General features: G+C 43.2%; 4 protein-coding genes across 4 annotated transcripts in view; 1 reads left to right on the plus strand and 3 right to left on the minus strand.

Annotated features, from left to right (window-relative positions):
- The window catches only part of SSB (small RNA binding exonuclease protection factor La), a 21,008-nt gene extending 8,919 nt beyond the window's left edge, over positions 1 to 12,089 (minus strand). The window contains exon 1 of the mRNA XM_058027996.1: positions 12,009 to 12,089. The gene's annotated coding sequence lies outside the window, so the exon portion shown is untranslated. The remainder of the gene's footprint in view (positions 1 to 12,008) is intronic.
- On the minus strand, positions 140 to 5,732 carry KLHL23 (kelch like family member 23). The gene is made up of 3 exons (XM_058027995.1): positions 4,520 to 5,732; positions 3,771 to 3,923; positions 140 to 3,265 (listed from the first exon to the last, which is right to left on the minus strand). The coding sequence occupies exons 1-3, from the start codon at positions 5,730 to 5,732 to the stop codon at positions 2,955 to 2,957; spliced, it is 1,677 nt and encodes a 558-aa protein (XP_057883978.1). The 3' UTR covers positions 140 to 2,954.
- PHOSPHO2 (phosphatase, orphan 2) lies at positions 9,815 to 12,093 on the minus strand. Its single transcript, XM_058028004.1, has 2 exons — positions 12,009 to 12,093; positions 9,815 to 11,116 (listed from the first exon to the last, which is right to left on the minus strand). Exon 2 carries the CDS (start codon positions 11,112 to 11,114, stop codon positions 10,389 to 10,391), a length of 726 nt encoding a protein of 241 aa, XP_057883987.1. The 5' UTR covers positions 11,115 to 11,116; positions 12,009 to 12,093; the 3' UTR covers positions 9,815 to 10,388.
- On the plus strand, positions 11,792 to 18,392 carry CFAP210 (cilia and flagella associated protein 210). Its single transcript, XM_058028501.1, has 9 exons — positions 11,792 to 11,834; positions 12,922 to 13,133; positions 13,372 to 13,545; positions 13,638 to 13,834; positions 14,726 to 14,882; positions 15,882 to 16,021; positions 16,826 to 17,018; positions 17,341 to 17,505; positions 18,005 to 18,392. The coding sequence occupies exons 1-9, from the start codon at positions 11,792 to 11,794 to the stop codon at positions 18,212 to 18,214; spliced, it is 1,491 nt and encodes a 496-aa protein (XP_057884484.1). The 3' UTR covers positions 18,215 to 18,392.
- Positions 18,393 to 19,585: the final 1,193 nt, after the last annotated feature.

Here is a 19,585-nt window from a genome sequence, read left to right on the forward strand (position 1 = left end):
ACTTCCGGGGCGGGGCGAGGAGGGGGCGGGAGCGCGCGCGTCCGTGAGGGCCGGGCGCGCGGGGATCGCGCTCAGCCGGTCACCCTTTCTGTCACCGCTTCTGCGCGCTGGGAACAAAACTGACAGCTTGAATTTGTACTGTAGTGGTATATTCACATTTAATAGGTATTGCAAACATTCACTTAAACACTGCAGATGTACTGTGGGCATCTATAGTACTACAAACAAGGGAATTGCAGAAGTGAAAATTTTAAGCAATAATATTGACTTTACATTTGATCTGACTTCCACATTACTTAATTTTCTAGTTTATAGGTGAAACAGTAAAACAGTAAAACAGTCTACCACAGTACAGGTCAACAGCACAATAATTCAGTGTTTACATTCCACTGTTTGTAAAAACATATTCCACAGATGGCTAAGAGATTCCTTGTAGGCTGCTGACCAGGGGTCAGAATCCTGTTCCTCCTGCTGAGTTCATGTTCCTGCCTGTGCCCCAGACCTGATTGCAACACATCTTCTTGGGATGTGCTACATGAGTTAACTTAAAAGGGCATGGTAGGTTATTGTGACAAATAGCACCAGTTGAAATTTAACCATTAGTCCAAACTTACTCTTCTCTCCATTTATTCTAATGCATTGAAAATCTCTGAGAAATCAGGTTTCAACTGAAGTACTAAGCAGCAATTTCTTTGACTTTTATTTATGCCAGACCAACAAACTCTTTCCTGACAGGGGAGAACAAAAGGCTTTTTCTCTACTTTGCACTTAACACTGTTGCAAAAAGCAACATTTGCTTGCCTGCAGGTTGTCCAGGGGCACAAAGCAGAGTCCAGCTTCCTGTGCCTGTGCCCCAGCCCTGGAATCCCCAGCACTGTCTTTCACCAACATCAAGCACCTGGTTTGCAAGCAGTTGGCAAGTGGATGGTGAGGGGTTTAGTTTTGTTATTCCTCACCTTGTTCTCAGATCCTTTCACTGACTCACGACTGTTGGTGACAGGATACAGACCAGAATGAACCTCAAGGCCAGCCACAAGCAGCTGTTCTATGTTTGTGTTTTTCAACAAACATGAAGCTTCATAATCTGCACTGAAAAATTACATAAACACATTGAGTTCAATGTGGTTTCATTCAATTCAAAGATCACCTTCATATCCTTGTGATGTTGTCCTTTCAATCTCCACCTGCCCTTGAGCAATTGTCAGCTGTGGAGATTTCCAGGAGAAACAAACTCAATTTATCTCTTGCTCACCTGCTTGGCCCACGCATTTCAAACAGCCTCGAAGTTCAATTCTCTACCCCTCTTTAGAGTCTTTAAACAAGTTATGTGGAATCCCTGAATAGATCTCAGTGAGATGGGTAAGAAAGCAAAACACTGAACAGACACACAAGCTTCTGACATAGTGAGGCAACATATGAAAATATCAAAAAAAGAACTGTACATATACACCACAGAACTTCACATCAAAGCCAGAACTGAGTGCCACCTGCTACAAACAGTCAAATGCAAGTCAGAAATAGCATAAAAATGCGAAAGAATTTTTAAAAAGCTGAAAATGCTTATGATCAAGCAATGCTTATTAATAAATGCTTATTATCAACTCAGAGCTTACTGCTTGGAAAAGTCCTTTATTTGTATGTGAGAAATCCAATAAAACCTAAATTTCTTTTTAGATGGCAGTGTTGGTGTGGGAAGTTCCCACCACACCCTACGGCAGCCCTGTATTGTCCCTGCCTCTCACACCAATGTCTAACAGCTCTTTCTGCAGTCATTTTATAAACTGGACTGGGGGATCCGTGCTAAAAGAGCCTTCTCTGTTCCCCAAAGCATTTCTTCATTTGGATCACCACTGTCAGGCCACAGAGTGTAATCTGTTTGTCTGTAAGTCACTTTACAAAAATCCACTTTCTACACAGATTTGAAGATCTCATATTAAGTTTTGAGATAAATAATAAATAAATCAATCCTATAGATGATATTTTTTCTTCATGCATAACATACTTTAACAAGTTTTTTTAGTTGTTACCTTTGATCAAGTCACAGTTTAGGAAAGATCAAATGGCATTAAACAAAATAGAGAAGTTTGAATCTCGGGCGGATGTTAACCTTCCAGTCTCTCTCATTTTCTCCTTCCATTCCACGCAGGCACACATTTGAATTGATATTAAAAAAGAGTTAGCACATTAAGGCCTTTCTCTGAACAGCCCTCCCCCCCAGAAACACCCAAATACCTGCGTATCAGCCAAAGATCCCATTGCAAAGCCTTGCAGAGTCTTTTTTCCTTTCTCATTGGCAATGTCGAAGAGAGTGTGAGAACAGCAAAGAGGAATGCCATTTTACTTCTCCTTCAGCAAAACTAGTGCATGCTTTTGGCCCATGCTCTGGGGCTACTACCAACATTTCTTCTCTCATTCCTAGCCTAAGCTTGTCTTTGCTCTGGCACTTGAAGGTAGAGTTAGAGGCATCCTGTAAATGCCCATTTCTGAATCTGACAGTCTAGTTATCCCAGTGACATTGCTCTGCATATACCATACACTTGGCTTGTGTCAATGATCCATTTCTACAGCTACCCTCAGAATACAAAGATTTCATCTTAAGGCCAGTAGTCCTTAGAACCGATTTTGTTTGGATTTACTCATCTTAGCACCAAGTCATAGTTTCATCCAGTGATTAGCAAAAACAAATCAATTTTTCACAGTAGTTCCTATGTTGCTGTACAAAGTATTAGACCAATTGAGAACTTCCATGACAAAGAATGATTGGACTGAAAAATATATGGAAATCTTGTTATCACATTTATGTTTCTGAGCCGTTTAAAATGAGAACAAATTATATCTAGTTATTACCAATGTGCACTAAGTGATTGTATTAGACATCCCCTGATGAGGTAATCAGTACTGATATGAATACTGCATCTGCTGTTTTCTGTAACAGCAAGATGCAATTGCAGTGCTTACACATTATACACACAGACACAGCCGTGTGACCGCATAGCACTGGGAAGATTACCTACTGCTTCCCATTTGTTCTGTTCAGGGTCGTACTTCTCAATGCTCTGCAGGTATGTTCCTTTTGAATAGGAATATCCTCCTGTTACATAGATGCATCCGTTCATGACCACCGTGCCACACTCCATCCTTCTCTCCATCATGTGAGCCATCTGCTTCCACTCATTTTGCTCTGGGTCATAGCAGTCAGTGATTGTGGTCTGTCCACCCACAAAATAGATCTTGTTTTGTAACGTAATTGAACACAATCCATATTCTTCGGAAAGAAAGGAATACAGTACAATTCAGCATGATAACATTAAATTAAACTGCAAGTACATGACAAACATTGGGCACCACTGAGGGCAGCTGAATGTTCTCATTGAGCTTAGGAGACACCTCAGGATTTTCTGCTAGATTACAGCACCAGTACTCAGTGAAATTTGCTTTAAAATCTTAGTTACCAGATGTAGAACACAGAGAAAACCCTTTTTAAAATTAGTATAAATAGTTTTTGCCAAATGTCAATGAATAGTTAGGTTTTACAGAAAGTTATATTATTTAACAGAATGTGGACATTCGGTATTTATATAGTGATTTCTATAGAACAGACACTTGAAGAAGATCTTCCTTTCCACTTTTAAAGTTTGGAAACAGCCCTTGCTGCCCTACAGGCATTTCTTTTTAAATTAGGAATATGCCAAAAACCCCTAACTGGGCTTAAGGACTCCCAGGTACAAATAATCAAATCAAGCTCTATTTTTGTTAGAGAAATTATTTACCTGGATGTGGACTTGTGGTGACTATGCTCCACTCATTGCTACCTGAGTGGTATCTCTGGATTTTATCGTAGGTGCAGCTTCCCCTGTACCCATAGTGACCTCCAGCGACATAGATGACTTCATGCAGGACACAGGCCGTGGCATTTCCAACTCCTGTTCACAGTGTGAAAGTCAAACATGCATTCAGACTGCACGCAATAACCATGGCCTCTTCCATCCATAACTCCATTTCAAATGATTTTTTAATATTTATTAACAGTATATGCTTGCAAGTATTTAACTGAATGTGAATAAAACAGATTTATGAAGATACCAGCAAAAGTCAAGAATGACTAAATAAAATTGCAGTAACCAATATATATTGCACATAATACAACCACCCAATAGTTCCCTGGATTTTTAGACAGTAAGTAAAGTCACACTGTCTCACTGATTTTGGAATAGGCAATTAGTTTCACTGTTTCACTAAGTTAGAGTTGTTAGATGGCAAGAGCAAAGACAGTGGGAGTTGAGATTCTTCAGTGTCTCAGGATATCTTTTCTGATACTTTTGGTCACTCTCATGGTATTACTAGTTAAGCTATTGTATATACAAGGACACAAACAGAACGGAGCCATTCTAACACTGTCTCTAGGACAACATGAAATAAAGCAAAGGGGGGTCTGAGCATCTTAGTTTCACAATTATAAAAACTGGCAAATACAAAAGAATTAACATTGGAGGCAGACCCTATACAAAAGTTTACCTACCTTTGATCATGTTTGCAATGGGAAGCCATTTCTGTATTAAAGGATCATAAAACTCAGCTTCTTGGACTGGAGCTCCCTTTCGGTACCCTCCCAGTGCATAAACGCAGCCACTCATGGACACGGCGCAGTGGTAATACCTGGCATCGAGCATGGGGCAGCCTTCTGTCCACTCATCTCTCTCGCTGTTATATATCCACACGGTGTCAAGAGCTTCAATGCTCTCTGTTCTGTAACCTCCTGTCACATATATGTCTGGTCCCAAACTGGTGACCCCATAGCTCTCTCTGGTGTGATCTGGCATCTCTGTTCCCTGGACCCATGCATCGGTTAAAGGATCCCAAACATGCACTTCTGATAAGGGATGCCAATAATATCCTCCAATTACATACATGGCTGCTGTGGATCTTCTGGAAAGACCTTTGGGATTGAGGTTCAGGGCATTATATATGAGTGACCTTATCTTACTGTTATTGAGTCGGCATTTTTTTCTCAGGCTTAAAGCTGACCTCAAATACGCATTATCTAAGTCTAATTTGATGCAGCTCAGCACTTCACAGATGTCTTCAATTCTTCCTTCCACGTTGTGTGTCACCCACTTAATGACAGCTTCAATGGCTGCCTCTTCTTTCTGAACATTGAGATTCTCCCTGGAGAGAATATAAGAGAGCTTCTCCTTGTCAATGTCCAGAAACTCCTCCTGCTTCCACACTTCTTCAAACTGCCATAACAAAATCCTTCTGGACTCTTTCTCCAGCTCCGAGCAATCATGATATTCGGCAAAGGAGTGCATCCCAATGCAGTTGTCAGTATCTAAGTGCCTTACCAGAAACTGCTCACAGGCTTTCTTTACTGACAAGAACTGGAGCAGGTCTGCAGCCTGGAGTAGGCTTTGGACATTTCTCTTTGTTATCTGGATCTGTGATGTGTATGCATAATTCACGAGAGCTTCCAGTACTGCATGGCTGAGCCCGGGAAGGCTGATCTGGTTTTTGGATTTTTCTTTCATATCGGCTGTGAACATGGCTTTAAAATAACTGCTGCAGGCTGCCAGGGCAGCTCTGTGGCAGTGGAAGATGACCCCCGAGGCGCACTGCAGGGTGATGTCGGTGAACAGTCCGTCCAGGTAAAACGCCCGGAACGCCTCCAAGAAGGCGGCGGGGTGCGCGGAGTCCCTGTAGAGGTACGCGTACTCCTCCTGCCCGGCCGCGGCCATCGCCGCGCCCGCAGCTCCCGCCGCTTTGTCCGCGCAGCCCGGCCGCCCTCCGGCTGCGGACCCGCCCGGCACACGGGGGCTCCCAGCCTGCGGCGGCCTCTGACCGTCTTTGGAAGCGCCGCTGCCGGAGGGAGCAGCGGGGCCGCAGCCGCAGCTCCTATTTTGGTGTCCCGGCCGGCCCCCCCGCCCCGCCAGGCACCCCTCAGCCAGGCCGGCGCGCCCCGGCGCCCAGCCCGGCCCCCGCTCGCCTCGGAAAGGTCCGGCCCGAGCCGCTGCCGCCGCCGTCCCGGCGCTCCCCACCCTGGGCAGGGGTTAAAGGCTGTCAGCAGTGGTGACAGAAGGCCCGGCCGTGTTAGGGACAGGAGCAGATGCCTGGGGAGCGTCACCAGCTCGGTGTCACTCAGCCACACAACAAAGCGAGGGGCCTCGGCCGCCGCTGTCAGCGCCCTAAAGCCGCCTCTCGCAGGGCGCCCCGCGCTCCCAGGGCGCTTGGAGGAGGGATACTGGGAAGAGCAGCAAGCTCCGAGGGCTCCCCCATAACCGGAGAGCAGCCACAGCTCTCCCCAAACTCCTGAATCTGGCAGGGTGAAAAGGACAGTAACAAATTATGCCCACAAACAGATTCCAACTATAAGTAAAATTTTCAGGAAGAAGGCTGTATTGGCTTTTAAAACTCCTGAAAATGTGATTCACAATTTAGGAAGGTTTGGGGTGTTTTTTCTGCTAGCTACACATTTTCTTTATTTGAAACACAGCATCCTCCGGGTTCAAGCAGCTGTGGGCTCTCCATCTGCAGCAGGGTTCAGATTCTTTGCACCCAGCAGCCAGGCTCTCCCTGCCCTACCAGAGCAGGGAGATTGAAAGAACTGCCAGTAATTTCTTCAACCAAAAGGAGGCGAATATTATTATTAGCTAAGTGCCAGTAATACCCAAAAGGAGAAATTTTGATAGTTCCCACTCAACACAGATGAAAAAGCATCATATTTTTCTTTTAATTATTGGTGGTATTTCTGCCACAAAGCAGAAGTATGAACTAAGGAAATCCAGACAGGAAAGTGTAAATGGTTGTACTCCTCTGCCATCCTTCCTCCCATGCTAGCCCTGCACCAAGATTCAAAGGGTCAGTAATATGAGACAAAACGATCCAAACAAACAAAAAAACCCACAAAACCAAAATTTCCCCATACCCACACACATCTATGCCTTCCTTTTTTTCAACCCCTCTGGATGCATTGTTAGCTCAGAGAACTGGAGTTTGTAGTGTAACCTAGTAATTACAACAGCTCCGCTGTCTGACATGGGCCTGTCCCTCAGCTACATTACTCCATTTCTTTAGCCAGAAAATTCTCTTGTGGAGCCTCAAGTCTTTATACATCCCCATGCCAACAGCTTTGTTTTGGTTGCATTTTCCATTTCATCCCTTCCTATGGACAAGCAGGAACTTCTTTGGAGTCTTGGCTATTGCACTAGCACACAATACTAAGGCTAAGTATTCACACAGTCATGGTGTATGACAGCACACCTACTAGCATACAGAGCCTTCCCCATAGAGATATGACTTTTGTTAGGCTTTTCTTTTCATAACATTTTTCCCTAAGTCATCTCCCTCCCAGAGAGCAAGTCAGGAGGTCAGCAACACTTAGTTCTGAGTACTGAACATGCATCCCCCTTCAAGGAGCTTTTCCCTTTCTTTTGGCTGGGCTCCCAGCTTCACCCAGCTTCAGTCTTTGGAGATACTCATCTCCCCTCCATTGTAACCAAAGATGGAAAATTTTGGTAATTGTGGTGCTTCAGAAAAATCCTCACTTCTTTTAAGTGGGGAAAAAAAACCCCAAACAAGACCTGATTAATAGCTTAATGGTCTGCCTACTGAAATTGAAAAATTTCTTCTGTCTCCAACATGCACTTTGTCTGGCAAATATCATCAGCTCTACCCTCTACTTGAAGTGATAATAACATAATTCCTAATATCTCATGTACTCTGCTTAATCTACTCTCAACTCCTGCTTCAGCACTTTAATCAAAGCCACAGAAAAATCCTTTCTTGAGGATGAAAAACAATTTCTCACCCAATATCTCACTCTCACAGCAAATTACAAGGTAGGTCCCTTAAGGCTAAAACAATAGTGTAAGTGGAAGAAAAAGCTGAGTAATCACTGATATACTACTTTTTGTTTGTTCTTAAGCAAGCTGTAACCAAGATCTGTGGACAAACTGAAAGCAAGCTATTCCATAACTAAGTTCTGAAAAACACAGACGAGACCAGCACAGAATTTGGAACACTCAGCAGCACATCTAGAATTAAGGAAACACACAACTATCCTGGTTTTGGCTGGGATAGAGTTAATTTCCTTCTTAGTCACTGGTTAGTGCTGTTTTGGATTTACCATGGGAATCATGTTGATAACACTCTGTTGTTTTGGTTGTTGCTAAGTGGTGCTTACCCACAGTCAAGGACTTTTCATTTCCCATGCCCTGTCAGTGAGAAGCTGCACGAGGAGCTGGGGGAGCATGGCCAGGAGAGCTGGCCTGGCCAGGCCAAAGGGATATTCCAGAGCATGGAGGGCACTCCCAGCACAGAAACTGGGGGAGTCAGCTGGGAGGGGCCCATCAGTGCTCAGGGGTGGGCTGGGCATCCATCACAGGGTGGGGAGCAGTGTATTATACAACACTTGTTTCTCCTGGACTTCATTCCTTTCTCTCTCCTCTTCATTACAATTATAGTGATTCAGTACTACTATATTTTATTTTGTTTCAATTATTAAATTGTTCTCATCTCAACTCATGAGGTCTAATTTTTTTCCCCAATTCTCCTCCTCACTCAGTGAGGGATTGGAGTGCACAAGCTGCTCTATTCAGTTGCCAGCTGGGGTCAAACAATGGCAACAACTTAAAAGCCCAAGTAATACGTGAAATTGCCTTTTGCAACAGCCATTACCATTCTTCTGTATGACCTGTAAACCAGACAACTTAAACCTGCCACAGCCTGAGACCCACCAGTCCTTAGATGTCTTTGTGCCCTTGAGTAAAACAATAGGCCAAGATCCCAAATATGAACATCTCAGACACCTACCAAACATCCATCACTAAAGCCAGGCTCCTGAGAACTGAAGTATATTACTTTGGACATCTTAGGCAACAGAGTGTTCAAAGCAACCTTCTACAATACAGTAAAATAGGTGAGGCAAGGAAAGAAGTGCACAAGGGAAATTTATGTAAACCAGCAGCCTGAAAACAGGCAAGACCACTCAAAAATCTTCAATTAAGGAAAAAGAAGGTAGTGACATCATGAAATGTTGATAAGAAAATAAGAATAACATTGCACAGAAAACAAAAGAAGACAGATACAGCAACTGCAGGCTGCTGAGCTACTCCTCAGACATCTGCAACCGAGGTACTGTGAAAGTCGGCCTAATCTCTCAGTTATTAAAGCACTTAAGCTAAATATGACCTCAGTTTAATAGCAGACTACATCAGCATTTTGAACCTTTTCTGAGATATAAGAATAAAAACATTTGGCAGGAAAACACATTATTTAAGTTTAATGAGACTTACTTTTAGTATCTTTATATGCACCAACACTTGGGGCTCATCTCACTGTCAGTGGTAAAGAGAAAGACTGCATGGTCACAAACAATTCTTTAGAACTACTTAGACAGAACAATCTGTTTAAAAGTTAAAATGGATATTGATGCTTCCTTCCAGACTGTAAGAGATTGTGCTATAGATAGAAATGAGAATGAATAGGTAAAATCAGTGTATACTGTGTATGTATGTTCCATTCTGTGAGCCTGTGCACTGCAGCACCAACCAAGGAGGAAAAAAGGTTCTGGCTGACTCCGAGCTGCCAGCGTGGAAGATCAAAGCAGTGCCAGCTCTGTACAGAGGCAGCAGCACTGTCAGGGCAGTAGGCACAATGGGAAAAAGACTTTTCTTTAAACAAAAAAGCAACATCCTTACAGCTTTCCAGAGGAAAAAGGGTCTGACCAGCCAAAGGCTGACACCTACACTTGTGTCTACTCTCTCCAGGCCTGATGAAACACAGACCAGCAGAATACATGACACAGATTAGTTGTGTTGCATTTGTCAGTGACAGCAACTTTTATTGTCTTTACAATACAAGATAATACAAAGTATTAAAAAGTAATTTTGTTTGGTAAAATAATTGATTGAAAATATAAATGCATCTTTGGATTAAACAAGATTACAAGCAAATAATTTGCCATGAGATCAGAGAAGTATAAAAGCCAACAGCTCTAGAACCATGCTCCTGGCACCTAATGTTTTCTAATAAAGAATTTAATTATTTTCAACAGGAATCCTACTCCTTCCCCTAAGTCTGTGGGATTGCAAGTATATATCAGCTATGTATTTGTAAAGGGTTGGAGGGGAGGGAATAGCCAAAAACTAATGACAAGTCCTGTCCCAACACCCCTTCTCCACTTATATTGGAATCTGTACTGTGTTAGAAGGCCTTTTTTACTGCACTTTCCCATTATCACCAGGACTGAACATAAACAGTTTTATGTTGTGGTTAAAAACCCCATAACTTCAGATAATAGTCCAATGATACAATTTTGAGCTTTTATACACATGTAGTTTTTCTCTCCCAATAAGCTAAAATGTAATTGCATCAGTTTCCTTTTATCATTTGAATCATTCTTTTATAAGTGATTTCAGGTAAGACATAATGTCGATTGCAGATGACCAAACCAGAACAGAACACTGTACAGGACTGAGACTTTGGGCCAGTTGAGAAATCCTTTTCTCCAAGGTATACCCCTGCCTGGGCATAGCAATATCATTCTTCTTCAAAAACATTACTGGACATAAGTCATTCCCACCGTCACCTATATATATAATTTGTGTATAACTCACTCCTCGCTCCAACTGTTTATCTAGAAATTCTTTTAAAACTTTCCTTTTGCAAAGGTTTTTAGGGCACTTTGTACAATGGTGAGCATGGAAGTGCTGTACAGTAAGATAGCCAGTACTGCTGAATGCTGCAGGGTTTGTAAACACTTCATCAAACACTTTATGGAAGTCAGCAGCTTTCAAAATCCAGTCAATAAATACTGTATTAGAATCCGAAACAATTATACAATCAAACAACTCCTTGTTCTCGCCAATAAATCCCAGAAGATCTATCATTCCTGCAGTGAAAGGAATTGTTGTCATAGTTCTTTTCATCTCATCTTCTTTGACACCATTGTCTCCCAGGTAGACAAAGACTCTACCCATATATTCTGTCCAATGTCCCGGCTGGTAAGAGTTTCTTAATCCATTAGGAAGTTTTCTTTCAGGAGCACATTTCACAATCCAGGTGTCACTATTTTCATCTATGATTGTATGGTCAAAATCAAAAACCAACAGAAATTTCATAGCTGTGAGAAAATAAGTTTCCAAAACAAACAAAAAAGAAAATTACTTATATAAACAGAAAGATTATATTTCTACCTGACCTTGTGCTTAGAAGAGAAAAATTCTGGAAGAAAATATCAGAACAAAATAAACTATTTATGGCCACTACCGTGATGGGAAGTTGTGCTGTAGCTAAAAATGCAATTTGTAAATGCCACAGTTCAGTGCCCAACTTCTGTTTAAAATAGTAATTGTGACAGTATCTAACTCATACTTACTACCACTTGCTAACACAGCACCAATCTTCCTGTACTGACATACCATCAATTTGAGCAGACACTAATTTCTCCATCAGCAATCGCCAAAGCAACCGAACAGCGATTCTCCTGGCAAAACGCCTCAATAAGTGTTTCAAAAGGAAACGATCACCGTCCGTTCGAACAGACGGAACCTGTTCGAGCCTTCAACGCGGCCGCGCTAAATCAAGGCAGCCAGCGGAACGAAACGCGGCCGTCAGTGGAGCGGAACGCGCCGGCCCCGCGCCGGTCACTCGGCAGAGCGGCCTGGCCGGGGCCGCAGCCGCGGGAGCAGCGCTCGGTGCCGCGGCCCGGCCCGTGAGGAGAACGGGCCCCGCCCCGCGCGCCGGCACGTGACCGCGCGCTGCCGGTCGCCCGGCAACGGCGCCGCGGCCCGGGAAGATGGCGGCGGCAGCGGCGGGGCGGCGGCGGCGGCGCGGCGCCCGTGAGTGGGACTGCCCCGCGGGCAGCGGGACCCGGCGGGAGGGCAGGGCCGAGCCCGCGGCCGCACGGCTCCGGGAGGCTGCAGGGGTGCCCAGCGGGACTTCCCCAAAGCTCCCCCGGCTGCAGACGGCAAGAGGGGCTGTTCCTCCCTAGGAACGCAGTGGAGAGAACTGACCTGAACGCAGCGCAGGTCCAGTAACCTCCAGGGGCAGCGGCTGGGGAAGAACGAGGGGCTGGCAGAGTCCTGCCTGCAGGGTGCATCGGTGCGCCTTTACTTCTGCTGAGGCTGTCTCCACCTAGGACAGAGGGAGAGGATCAGGTCCGATGCCTGCCAGGAGACTGATCAGCAACGGCACCTGGAAAACAGAGTTTGACACCGGTGTCACTCCAAGAGAAAGCCTCCTTACCTTTCAGATATGGCCTGTCAGTCTGCTGCAAATCATGCAATTTCTACAGAACATCACCCTGTACAGAGTGCCACTCCCTTCAAAACGGGTGGTGACACTTGAAAGAGCATTTCACAAAACCTAGACATCAACTAGAAAAGCTGCATTTACACCTTCACACGTGTATGCGAGCCTAATGCAACAAAGAAATCCTAGTCTTGCCAACAAATCAAAAACTTCTACAACAGAACTATTTCAGTAAATATGATGAGTGTGCAGGACATGGAAGTAAGGCACAGTCTGTGCTCAAACTGCTGCCTCATCCAGCTAGCAGAACGGCTTCACCAATATTCCTCTTTTCATATTGGGAATGGTCTCTGCTCCCTGCTGTTCTAAGAATCATGCCCAAGTACTGCCTGGGAAGTGTGTTACTACAAGCCAAGCCCACACAGACACACAAACAGGCAAGGGCACATACAAACAGTCCAGGCAGTCGGTGCCCATCCAGGTACATGCACTGCTCTTAGGCAGACTACAGATACAGACACGCTGTCTTAGCTCTGGCGTTTGGGATGGGGGACTAAGTAACACTAAGGATAACTTAGTATTGTTACCATGCCAGCATTCAAATTCTGATACACATTTGACTATTGGATTTTCTGGTATCAAGTAACCTTCATATTTTATGCTCCCTCTGCACAGCACATCATTGGAAAGAAAAGGATGTTCTAGATGAGTTTTTCCTTCGAAAAGAAAGAGATCTTCGCCAGGTCATTGTATTGCCAAAAGCACAATGGGAAAGGATTCAGGGCTGCATTAGAAAAGCACCATACACTGATGAGAAAAAAGAACAGGAAGAGGTAGACTTGGACTCCAAAGATGCTGGAAAAGAAGACGCACGTAATGCCACTCTGGTAAGTACAAGATACATTTGTAAACAAGTTGCTTTTGTATATACAAAACCACACATAGTAACATTTCTAGCTATACTCCCTTTAACATTTGCTTTTGAATATGTATTTCAGCTAAATGCCATTTAAATATGTTTAACATCTAACTTAAACATTTGTATTTTTTTACTTAAAGCTAAAATGTAAAGTAAAAAAACAATCCAAAATTTAAGTGTGATTTTTAATTTTGTCTGCGCTGTAGAACCTGATAAAACAGAAACTTCAAGCCAAAAAATTACGTGAAGAAAAGGAAGAGGAAGAAAGAAAGTTACTTGATTTGGAAGAAGCAAAGCTCCAAGCAGCAAAACGGAAGGAGGTTATTGATCGTGCAAAAACCTACCTATTTTATCAGGACGACAGAATGAGACAGTTCCATGTCTGTTGACAACTTATATTTTACATTGAAATTGTACTGAATGTCTCTAAAGACTTCTGAACATAAAAATGACTTTAAATGTTCTCTTGCAGAGTGCACTTCTACTTGCTAAGGTCCTAAACGAAAGAGATGCTCAAGTTGAATTTCTAAAGTCAAGATTAGTTGATACCAAAAAGAAGGACTATGAAGAAGAGCAACGTCGATTTAAAGAACATATTCTCAGTGAGCAAGAAAAAGCACATCAGCATTATATGAATAAACAGGCACTATGCAAAGATCAGTTACAACAGTAAGTAATCATTAAAAGCAACCCTACTTCATTATTTACTTAAACTCTTCTCAAAATACATTCTATGAGGTTTTTACAAAAACTTGCTAATAGTTTCACAAATGCCATTCTTTTAAAAGAAGATCACAGAAGATCTTGCCCAAAAGGGAAAATCTATATGCATTTTTATTTGCCAACAGTCTGTATGCAAAATTGCCTCTTGGAAGCATCAGCAGGTTTTAGTCAAATCACTGTTCAAATGTTGCTAATGAAATTTAAGTGTACTTTACTCAGTTTTTGTTCCAGACAAGGAAAAGTTTAAATTAGATTTTCCATTTACTCATAATGAGCTTCCAGATTGCACAACAAGAGAAGGCATTACTGTAATTTCTAATCCTTCTCTCAGGTTTTCTGTAAATCTTATGGAGTGGTCCCCAGTGGTATTTATAGGGCTGGCCCTGGAGATCTGATAAAAGGAATCGAATTTCCCAAGGCAGAGAAAGGGTTCTAAGTCTGGTCTTACATATTCCAGGCACAACACATAGATCCTTGCAGAACTTAGTACAGAACATTACCAGTTTAAGCTGCTGCCCACATGGTATGGTGGGTCATACTGGGGAAATCTTTTTCTCCAAGGATGCTGCAGATATAGGCCAGAGCATTACCGATGCAGTGGTGCTAATGAGTCATCCAGCTAAAACTTCTCACCACGACACTGCAAACTGTGAGCATGCCATGTAGCTCATTTCTGACCAGGGTTACCATTACAAACAATCATCCTGTTATTCACCTCTGATATTCTACCTACCTTCAACTCAGAGCATCACATTCTTCACTGTAAGGTACCTATGGTCGTGCAGTTCATTACTTCATGCAGTTCCTAGACACTTTATTCACCTTTGTCTGATTCAGAATAAAGGAGCGCGAGCATCTGGCAGATCTGGCCAAAGAGGAAAAAAAAAGAGAAGAGGAAGAATTACAGAGATCAGTCCAACTGTACCAACTGGAAACTCAGAGACAAAAAGAAAAGGAACACGAGGAAAAACTTGCACGCCGGAAGCTGTATCATGTAAGTAGAAGGAAAGCAGACAGTTCAAAATGTGCATTTCACCTTGGCTGTGATGGCTGGACTCAGCCCACAAATAAAGGGATCTACTGGCAACAGGGTCTTTGCTGACAGCTTTAGGAGCCTGGGATCAAATGGCTACCCTGCCAGTTGCAGGCCATGCCTTTCCTCTGTGCTTTTGAGAAAGACCTCTTGGAGGCCCCTCCCTTCTGGTGTCTGAAGATGCTTTAACTGGTCTATGGTTAAAGATCTGGCTGTAGACCTCAAGGAATATCTCCTTGACTTGAGAACTGGATTTAAGTTTCACATTCCTGCTGTTTTAAGCCTATTTTTCTTTGTTAGAAAGAGGAAACAGACAGACACTGAATTTATCTTTTTAATTTGATTTGATATTTATGATTGAAGAGTTTAGGGATTTAGTCAAGACTTGCTGCCATCTCATTTCATCTTTAAAGGCATGCTACTAAGGTACAAACAAGAACTGCCTCAGAGCAGTTCTGGCCAGCATGCAAAGGACAGTTGTTTTTTTACATAAAAGTATAGAAAACTCTGTTGTGCTTTGGATTAAGCTCTAAGCCACGGGTAGTTTTGGATGAGGTGGGGCCAGGAGCAGAATGATCTATGTGGGTGGTGGTTGGACCATCCCCCTGCCCATGTGTGTCAGTGGGAGCATGGACAACGCTCTCTGCATCGCACAGCAATTTGTTTGTGTGATGCACCAGAGAAGCAGCTGTTTGATGCTCAGTCTGTTTGATGCTCAATTCCATTCCCCACCCTCACACTGACTGCCTCCTCTTGATGCATGTTGGAATAGGGAGACAGAAGTAAGTGGAAGTATTCCTTTCTTGTCTTCTCTCTCCTTTCCTGAGGATCCATTTTCTCTCTTCTGTTTTTGAAAGAAACTTGAGGAGGGGGAACAGGGAGTGATTCCTGTAAGCTGCTACCCAAGGTGCAGATATTCCAAACATCATCTGTTACATCAGGACCATTTTGCCCATACAGGCGTATCTAAATGACCAGAAAATAATCAAAGCAATAGAGGAACAAAACCAAATGGAAGAAGATGAGCGGATCAAAGCTCATTTCAAAGCAAAGGAAATTATTGCCCGGATGAGAAAAAAGAAAGAAGCTGAAATGCGTAGGTAGGTGCAATGCTAGAGTATAAATCATAAATGATCTAAAAATTATACTGTAGTTGTTTTCAGATCACTTAGACTAATGATAAAACACAATCAACAGTTATTCTAACACTTCTACTCATAGGGAGAACAGGGAATTCAGGAGAACAAGGAAATTTTTTCACAGGTTCCTTAGTAAGAATGTCAGGGAGCAATCTCACCTTTCAAAGTACAGAGGCTTATCAAAGTGCAAAGCTTTGCACCAGTATATTGTGAAGAGTGATTTTCATATGGCCTGCCAAATCTCCACCTCCTCAACAATTAAGACAATTAAGATCCTTGATGAAAATATTTTTGAGTATAACCTACATTTCTCTGAGTCAGCTCAAGAAAAATTATTTGACTTCTCAACAAGGCCCAAATATTAATTAACAACGTCATTTTCTTAAGGGAAGATATTTTATCAGTTTAACATTAAGGGTACCATGTGATGATACCACTGAGTCAATCTAAGAGTTTTCTTCCCTTCCTGCTTCTGGCCAACATTCCCCTCCTGCTGGCAAGATGCTTGCTGGAATCCTTACTGAGTGATGCAGCTCATTACTGCAACAGAAACTAGTGATACAAGAACACTGGGAACATTTATTTGCTAAAGCAGATCATATAAAAATAAACCAAACAGGAGGAACAGGAGGAGATCAGGAGTTGGGTGGGTGGGCCAGCCTGTGTGTGACAGAACTCTAGAGCCTGAATTGCTGAGTTTGGTAGCTTCAGGTAGACCCAGATGTGTTGCCCTGGTATGTTATGGAAGCTCGTGTTCTTCTGCAGACAAGTACAGGAACAACGGGACAAAATCATCAGTCAATTAGCTGAACAAATGAGTGAGGCATTAAGGAAGGAAGATGGTCGACTGGCTAGAGATGCTGCAAGAATAGAAGCTGAAGAAGAAAAAAAGCGCAAAGAGAAAGAAGCAAAACAAAAGGCTGCCCTAAAATCTATTGCTGAACACAGAGCCACTGAGGTAAGAAACTTGGGCTGATCTTACTTCTGCTTACCCCAGCTGAGGAGCCTGGCCCAGACCACAGCTGGTGACTCTGGTGCCAAGCATCAGCAGGCTTCAGCAAGTCTGATGCCACCTTTCCTGGAGTCCCCTCTCCCTTCCCCCCTTCTGTGTCGGGCACAACCTCTGCCAGGGCTGCTGGAAACCCTGGGCTTGAGCACTGGGCAGCCACAGTGACCGTGCTGATCGGAGCGCTGGTTCAGGGCTGCTTCTGCACAGAGATACAACTTCCAGCTGAGCAGGCCAGCTCCTTGTTAACTCCTGTGTGTTTTGTGAACTGCAGATGAAGTTGAAAGAGGAAAAGGAGAGACAGGAGAAAGAGGAGGCTGAAAAAGAACGTGATAGGTTAATGGAAGAAGACCGCATCCACCTGGAAATGGAAAACAAAAGAAAACATGGACGAGATGAGGCAAACAGAGAAGTACAGAAAATTCACCTCCAGCAAATGGTAAATAGAAAGCTTCAGAAAGAAGCTTGCACCTAAACCAATACACTAGCTGCTGCTAAGAGAAAGAGAAGAAGTTTGCTGCTTTGTTTGGATTTTATTGTTTGTTGGGTTGTTTTTAATCATATGTGCTCGGCATATGCTGGTGTTGGAGACCAGCCTCCTCAGAGCATTGCTGCAAATCAAGGCTGGTTTGCAAGGACAGATCACATCCTGTCCTGTGCCATTAGGACATTTTTACAACCATGCACTGCTGTCCTCTTGTATCTTCTGGGCAGGTCACCAAAGAGCAGCAGCTAATGCTGATGTTCACTCAGCTATTCAATGTACCCTTTCTGCGGAGATAAGGCAGGGGAGAGAAGTGGGGAGGGATGATAAGTGCTAAGTTTCAGCTAACGATGCCATAGACCTTCTGTAAGCTTTTACCCTCTCTCAGCTGTACAGGATGATGATGATGTTGAGAACAAAATACTAAGCTTTGTTATTCCCTTTTCTTCATCAGGCTGAAAAGCAGGCAAGAAAAGAGCAGGAAAAGCAAGCAGACTTGGACTACAATGCTCAGAGAGAGGCTATTGCACTTTATAAAGAGCAAGAGTTTCAGAAATATGCAAAGGAATTAATTGAAACAGAATCCAAGACGACACATCATCTTTATCCTCTTCTCAAAGCATGTGAAAGTGGAAGAGGACTTGGACATAGGCCATTTTTCTGAGAGAAGAAGAAATAAATACTAGTTTCCAAACATATAATTCTATGTTGGGACCCAGTTACCTTGTTGTAACTGTAGTGCTGCTCAAGAAACAAAAAAATGAAGCAATGTTTTTGTTTAAAAAAGTTTTTTAAACTGTCCACCAAGGAAAGGCAGAAGCCATTTTCAAGTTAAATAAATGTTTTTCAACCATACAGACAGAGTTAACTGTAAATTACTTATATCAAATATATACCATGAATCTAGACTTCCACTTGAAAAAATAAAAGATTGCCATATAACTGGTTGTATTCAAACATCCCCAGCCTATTTCATGAATGTTAGTTTATTAAACTTGAGACAGGAATTCATATTATATAACTGTAAGCCATTCCAGCCAAAAGCTCACTACTTCTGTTATATTTTTAATATTCATTGATCTAAAAATTCACTGTCCCAGGTTACAACACAGGGGACAAAAAAAGAGAACATATGTGAAAGTTAGAACAGTTAGGGTGTGCAGTTTTGGTAGTATTTTGCAACTATGTCTGAAAAACAAATGTCATACTATAAATCAGTTTTATTACATGAAAATATTAATGTAAATTGATTCCAGCCTTTAAAAAGTCACCAAAGAGACAAACAGGTCCCAATAGCTGTAAATAGGGCCTACAAAATTAGCACATCAACAGGAGACAACATAGTTGGGCTGTTCCTTCAAAAAGACTAACAGCAATTCAGGCTGTAAACAGATGTGATCTAAAATTGTCTCTCAGATTCCCCAGCAATTTTACTCACCAACACCCAAGCCACAGATACATTTCCCTCCTTAAGCTTAGGTTTCTTTCATTTCCTTGCCTTGGTAATTAGGGATTCCTGCAATGACTTCCTCCACCAGGACCCTGGCCTTTAAACAGGGTATCCCTCTAGCCTGGTGTCCGCTGGAAGCAAAGCCCAAGAAACCTGAAACTTCGCTTTGTTGCACCCCACAGCTGCCAGTCTCTGCTGGCCAGACCAGAAAATAATACATGGCCTTCAAAAAATCCAAAAAAGGACTCTTGCCAATATTTTAGTTTTGAACGTGGGTCTTTGGTGTGTCCTCAAGTTTCTTGGCCTATCTGCCGAAAGCAGCCAGGCCTTGGAAAAAGCACAGGGCTTCGAGGAAGATGCGAGCCTACCCTGGAGGCACGGTACCTCCAGGGAGCTGAGGGCCAAGCCGAACTGGCTGTACCTCCCTACGCTGTGCAAACCTGGCTGTAAGGGCGGGGCTGTCCTTCCCGGGGGCAGCAGTCACCTCCTCGAGAAGTCTCCCAGGCAAGGCAAGGGGTGAATGCCCGGAAGGAGAAGGAGGCCCGACCTCCTCATCCAGCTCCCAGAGCCGCCAAGGGCTCCGGG

Source organism: Melospiza georgiana, chromosome 7, assembly GCF_028018845.1.
Source record: "Melospiza georgiana isolate bMelGeo1 chromosome 7, bMelGeo1.pri, whole genome shotgun sequence".
NCBI classification, from domain to species: domain Eukaryota; kingdom Metazoa; phylum Chordata; class Aves; order Passeriformes; family Passerellidae; genus Melospiza; species Melospiza georgiana.

Bases quoted from the DNA above. Each gene is read 5' to 3' on its own strand.
- KLHL23 (XM_058027995.1), bottom strand. From the start codon at position 5,732: ATGGCCGCGGCCGGGCAGGAGGAGTACGCGTACCTCTACAGGGACTCC. The intron at 3,924-4,519 runs GTAGGTAAACTT...CACTGTGAACAG, and splicing joins CATTGCAAACATGATCAAAG to GAGTTGGAAATGCCACGGCC. The intron at 3,266-3,770 runs GTAAATAATTTC...TTCTTTCCGAAG, and splicing joins CACCACAAGTCCACATCCAG to AATATGGATTGTGTTCAATT.
- PHOSPHO2 (XM_058028004.1), bottom strand. From the start codon at position 11,114: ATGAAATTTCTGTTGGTTTTTGATTTTGACCATACAATCATAGATGAA.
- CFAP210 (XM_058028501.1), top strand. From the start codon at position 11,792: ATGGCGGCGGCAGCGGCGGGGCGGCGGCGGCGGCGCGGCGCCC. The intron at 16,022-16,825 runs GTAGGTGCAATG...GTTCTTCTGCAG, and splicing joins AAAGAAGCTGAAATGCGTAG to ACAAGTACAGGAACAACGGG. The intron at 17,506-18,004 runs GTAAATAGAAAG...TTTCTTCATCAG, and splicing joins AAATTCACCTCCAGCAAATG to GCTGAAAAGCAGGCAAGAAA.